General features: G+C 36.0%; 1 protein-coding gene across 2 annotated transcripts in view; it reads right to left on the bottom strand.

Moving 5' to 3' along the window:
• Positions 1 to 2,234: 2,234 nt before the first annotated feature.
• Positions 2,235 to 6,000, bottom strand: part of VAV3 (vav guanine nucleotide exchange factor 3) — a 152,754-nt gene continuing 148,988 nt past the window's right edge. For both annotated transcript variants that reach the window (XM_071565552.1, XM_071565553.1), the window contains one exon: positions 2,235 to 4,748. In XM_071565552.1, coding sequence (XP_071421653.1) covers positions 4,707 to 4,748 — 42 coding nt within the window. In that variant the 3' untranslated portion in view covers positions 2,235 to 4,706. The remainder of the gene's footprint in view (positions 4,749 to 6,000) is intronic.

Raw genomic sequence — 6,000 nt, 5'->3', positions numbered from 1 at the left:
AAAATGAACTCACATATTTTCTGAAAAGCACATTATCAGATAGAAAATTGTTAACACAGAAAAAAATCACCAATAACTCAAACATTTCAGGAGGCTTATTAAATAAAAGCTACCTTCACAGTCACGTGAGCAGCAGAGATCCTTATAATGAATGAGCAGAATACACTACAGCAGATCAGGAATTATAAAACTAAATTAGAAACCCAAATCTCATTTGCTATAAAAACAAACGGCTCTTTGTTCTTCAAAAGGAAGTTGCTAAGATAATGCAATGAATCACCCTTCCACAGTCAATTTCTAATGCTTAATCCGTGCTATATTTCTATTAGCATGCATCAGACATTTCAGCATTTTGTGAAAAAGTCAGGATCATTAACATCTCATCTCAGCTTGGTGAAGTTAAATGGCTTTAAACTACCCTTCCTCCATATAGTGGGCATGGAGTAAAGAGCCAAAATTGCACAGCTTGTCAGGCCCATGCATTACACATCCACACAGCATCTCTGCCTGTCATTTGCCTTCATGCCTCTCTACTGGGTCTGCCCAAGATGGTGCTGACTTCTGTCATTCCAGCTCTTACAGTCTTATGGTTTATATCTGTGACAAAAACAGTGCTGACAACACAGCAAGGGTTTAGCTGTTGCTGAACAATGTTGCACAGAAACCAGGCTTTCTCTGTGCCATGTTTCCCATGAACAGAAGTTGGGAGGGGACACAAAGAAGTAGATGAACCAAACTAAGCAAAGAAATACTTTATGTCATATAATGTCATACTCAGCAATAAAAAGAAGAGGAGGGAATGCTTCCTCTGTCACTCAAATGAAATAAGCAGTGCTCTGGACAAAACAATTTAAATTTCAGGCAAAATGGTAATGTAAGTCTCTCAGCAGCCCAATTTCTAGCAGAGACAAGAGTTAATGGAAACAAAGAGTTTCACAATGAACATCAAAGTCAGCAGAACAAAACCTGGGTCTGAGGCTGGGCATTTTGTATAAACAAGCACCATTTCTAGACAGCACCTCTGTCTCACTTTTATGAGATGTTAAAACTTTGAGAATTGTCCTTTTCTTCTCCTTCACAGAGCATCTCAAATTTGCCTATGAGGTAAAGGGGAAAGGAATCCTGGTTGGCATAATTTTCATTGTTCAAGATGGATTTTTTCAAGCTGAGATTTTCAAATAAGCTTCTAAGCCTTACAACTGTAAAAATTATTCAGAACACAGTGACAAGAGGTTCTTATGCCTTAATTACAGTGCTTTCTCAATTTCTCACCCATCAGAGGACACACATCTCTTCTCGCATATAAGGGAAAGGAGAATGGCTGTGACCGAGTGTGATATTGTTAACAAGAGGATTTAATTGAGACACATTTTTGCATCCTGCATTAGGTGTGACTCTAAGTTATGTGATATGTTCATGGGTGACAGGAAAATTATGCCTTACATCTGCAGAGATGTGTAAATGCCTCATTAAGTTTAATAATTATCTGTTAGAAGGGCAGTTCCGCAAGAAAATCTCTGCTACTGAAAAATAGAAGGGACACAAAAAACCAACATTGCAATTGAATCATCACTGAGCTTGATGAATTAATTCACCTGTCCAGAAATAATTTGATAAACATATTAATAATGAATTCTATATCATAAAAAATGCATGAATGGGTTACAGCATGAAAAGGTTATCAAGTAGCCCATGAAATTAGACACAGTACATTTTCAGACTTGAGCTCAATTCAGCCTGAATTTGTATGTTAGTCTACATGTGACAGAGGGGAAAAAAAGATGGAAGAAAAAAGACATTGCTCTGAAAAATGGCAAGTGTCTTATGAACCACTTCTTTTCAAACAAAAAAAACTACAAATATCTTTGACAGACAAAAATCCATAGTATATAGCTGATTTCACAATGTACTCCATAGCTTAAAAAATTAATTAAAAGCCCCCACAAAACAAAACAAGAAAAACTAAACAAACAAAAAATAAAACAGTACCTTCCTGGATGTGGCACAGGGGTGCAAGGCAAATTCTCCTGACAATAAAAAGCTCTCAAGGAAAGCTATACAATCCAGTTTACATTGACAGCTTAGTTTTCCAGCTAAACAAGGATTATCTAAATCTGAGAAACCAAAGCAGATTATTGACCTCTCACAATAAGAAGGTGGTGAGACAAAAGCAGCAAAACCTTCATATTAGCCCACTACACATTTTGATACATACCATTAAACAAAACAAAACAAAAAAATTAACCAGTTTATTATATTTAACATATTTACAAAATAGTACAAATTAAAGTACAGTAACTCCACATTAATGCATGACAACAAAACCTCCATACAGGCTAAAGCAGCACATGAAAAGAGACACTCCAGAATATTTAAGTCTTTGGTACTCAACACATAGTTTAAGATGCAGCATTAACTCAATCAATACAGGGCATTAAACACAGACTATGATATGTAGATTAACACCATGAAAGTAAAGTTTACCTATGGCTTTCATTCTTCTCAAAGGGTGACTACTGGACTCAAGAATACCTTAAAAGCTTTACAGCAATTTTAGGATGGAGAGACTACTCAAAATTACTCTAAACCCAAGCTGTTGAAAAGGACTGATATATTTTTGAACTTGTACTGAATTTAACTGCCTCTTCTTAAAACTATATGACAGAAAAGCGCTAAACACATCACAGACCTAGAGCCTACTCCTCTACCTCTTAAGCAGTCAAAACTGTGGAAGAATCAATTTGTCTACTTAAGGAATATAGGCTCAAGCTCACAACAGACAATCAAATTGCATTGCAAAACATGATCAAAGACTGTATATTCTAGTCTATTCCGCTGTACACAAAATTTACAAAATTTTTATGCATAATCTACATATTTACAAATGCTCTCAATTGTTCCATCAAGTTATGTACTCAACACAATCACAGTTTACATAATTTTGAGGTAAATCCTTGAAAAGTTACAGCACCAGCAGAATTTCATCTGCAAGGCTGAATCTCACAAGTGGAGGATTTCTAAGTAGAAGATCCTCTCACCTTGTCACACAGCAGTGCATACTGGGTGTAGCAGATGGGTAAGATGGTTACAGAGATGAAGGGTATTATTGTGAATCCTCTGTGTTATGCTTGACTCTTCTTGATGGCTAGGAAGCCAGAAAGAAGCAAAGAAAACTGGGGGCAGACAAAAAGAAACTGAAATATGTAGTAGCAGATTCTGCTCTGTGGACCAATAGTGGATATTACATTGCTTATAGACTTGGAAAAAACTGCAGTGTTAAATTCTGCAGTGTCTGTGCACACTAATTGCAAGGTGCTTATGTGAAAAGAGGACAGGGAAAAGCAAAAGAGAGGATGTGGGACGGGATGAATTAACTTTCTTAATTGGTCAACATTACCATAGAAAGAAAATTCATTTAAGAGCTTGATTTTCTTTTAAGTTTTCAAGCCAGGCTTTGCACTATCTAAATATTCAAAATGGCACATCTGAAGACATCACCCACATTTACTTTAGCTCATAGCTATAACATTTCTGCCTCTCCATAATTACATTAAAAGAGTGCCTCACCAAGAGGTGGACACCACTTTACATGGCCTGATCTTTCAAGTTAGCTAACCTAAAATATTTTTACTTGGAGATGTTCAGAACACTGCAACAAGCCCACTCACTCACTGAACTGCCATGAATACCCCAGAGAACAAGAAAGGAAAGGGCAGAAAGAAGTCTGCAAGCTGCACTTGCATTCACAAAAGGTGATAGAAACTCTAACTAGGAAAAGGCAGTTTTGATTTGAAGTATCAAAGGTCACCTGAATCAATCAAGAAGTTAAGATAAACAATTTTGTTCTTGAGAAATTACATCATCTTGCATTAGTATATTCTCCTACAGAATAGGTCTAAAGTATTTAATGGTAATGCTGAAAATCTTAAAAGTCATCTTGTCATGACTACCCTCATCTGCACTTCTATGTTCATAAATTAAAAAAACTCACATTAAAAGGCTTAAGATGACAAAAAAAGGATACCACAATTCCACTTTGAGGATGGGGTTTTTTAAAGCAATACTGCATCACTTCATCTTTGTAGAATGTCTTTAAATAGTTCATTATAAGATTTAGGCAGGACCTCAAAGTCAGTTAATTAATTATATATGCATAAATACTACTCATGTTTACTACATACTTCCTTCAGGATGCTTTTATGAATGTAAAATGTTTTCTAATTTGATAAGTAATGTAGTCTGATGGTTCAATACAAGTCTATGACTATACTTTATGCCCATCAGAATGACTGAAATCTGTTTCCTGCATGCAGTGATAAGGAATAATAAGCCTTCATCTCCTTGTACCATCACAGATGTTAGAAGAGAGGCATTAAATATTCAGCCATTGCTAGTATTCATGGTGTAGTATGGGGTGAAATGAAAAGGAGCAAAGAAACTTCTTTTCCGTAGATCTTCTGGGAAGGTGAAAGTTGGACTTGGTACTGATCCCCAGTGACAGCAAACTGGCAGACTGTTCCTTGCACAGCCCTGGGTAAGGTAAGAATCTGTCAGCCCAAACTTCTGTATAAATCCCAACATTAAGACTGGAAGGTTCAGACAGACAAAAATGCTGTGTTCAAATACTTATCAAGACCAATAACATGTTGATGATATTAAATTTTTACAATCCCTGAAACTAGTGGTCAGCAGAGGAAAGTTTTAACTCATTCGTCCTCTTCAACATAAGTTGATGGAAACCAGCCCACCTAAAAAGGGGAAAAGCAGAACAAAATACATGAGATGCACAGGGTTTTTTTTAATGGCTGAACTATGCAAAAAAAAAGGATGGATCTGTTCAGTAAATATAATAATAAGATTACAAAGATAAACTTGACTGACCTGATATAGTTAGGGTAAGTATCTTGAATGAAAGAATAACTTGCAGATACAAAAATTTGGAGACCAACACCTCCTACCCCACTTTCTCCCAAAAAACCCCTATGAGCTTTTGCCCAAATTGGAAATCTAAACATTCAGAAAAACGGCAAGAGAAGAAATAGTTTTACTACAGGCAGGACATTCCTATTTTTTCAATGAGGAGTTAAACATTTTACAAGCTTCAGTCAGGGCCAGGGAATCCTCTTACAAAGGAAACAGTGACTGATTTGATTACTTCATGTGGAGCTATTGCCATCAAAACAGGTTTTACGTTCAACAGGACTGGACAGCAGAGTCAGTATTTTACACTTCATAAGTTATAATGCTAACTCCATTCTGAAATTAATGATGTGTCAAATAAGGATTACAAAAGACATACAGAGAAGCAATTTCATGTATTTAGTAATTTATGTATTTGCTTTTTTTTCACTCAGACTTCTTTATATCTATAGTCAATTTAACACTCATGAAAGAACTCAAAACCAAACCTAGAGCATGACTAGAAGGAATAACCACATTAATTTTGTTTCAGACTACCTTACCAAAATATCTCCAGAGGTGAGATTATGATCTCAAGTCCAGGCTATAAAAGCTATCAGACAGAATGCAAGCATGTAATGGGGCATCCTTTAGAATGTGGGCAGCTGCACTGGAAGGAGTTGTTCAGCTTCCTCCACATGGAACATGTATACAGGATTATCACTATTTCTTCTCCTTCCTTATTTCTTCTTGTCTAATTATCCACTTCATTTTAAGATTATAACCAAGCTCATAAACATTTTTTAAAAAGTTCTCCAAATTGCATAAAGCAGTAAATATGGACATCTACTTCAACTGGACTTGCAATTATCATCCTTAGCTTCTAAATAATCAGTTTTCTTCCACCTCATATTCCTTGACCCTCCATCTCAGCTCTTCAGACATGGAAGTAGCAACCTCAAATGCTTCTGACTAATCTGCATTAAAAGCAATAAAACAAGATTGAAAAAATAAACCCTCTGTAGGTCAAAACTGAAATTTCACTTCCATGCAGTTCTCAGAGTGCAGTGTAAAGCGCCTCTGTAAAAATACCTGCTAAAT

This window comes from Pithys albifrons, chromosome 10 (genome assembly GCF_047495875.1).
Source record: "Pithys albifrons albifrons isolate INPA30051 chromosome 10, PitAlb_v1, whole genome shotgun sequence".
Taxonomy (NCBI): Eukaryota; Metazoa; Chordata; class Aves; order Passeriformes; family Thamnophilidae; genus Pithys; species Pithys albifrons.
This window is presented reverse-complemented; position numbering and strand designations above follow the sequence as displayed.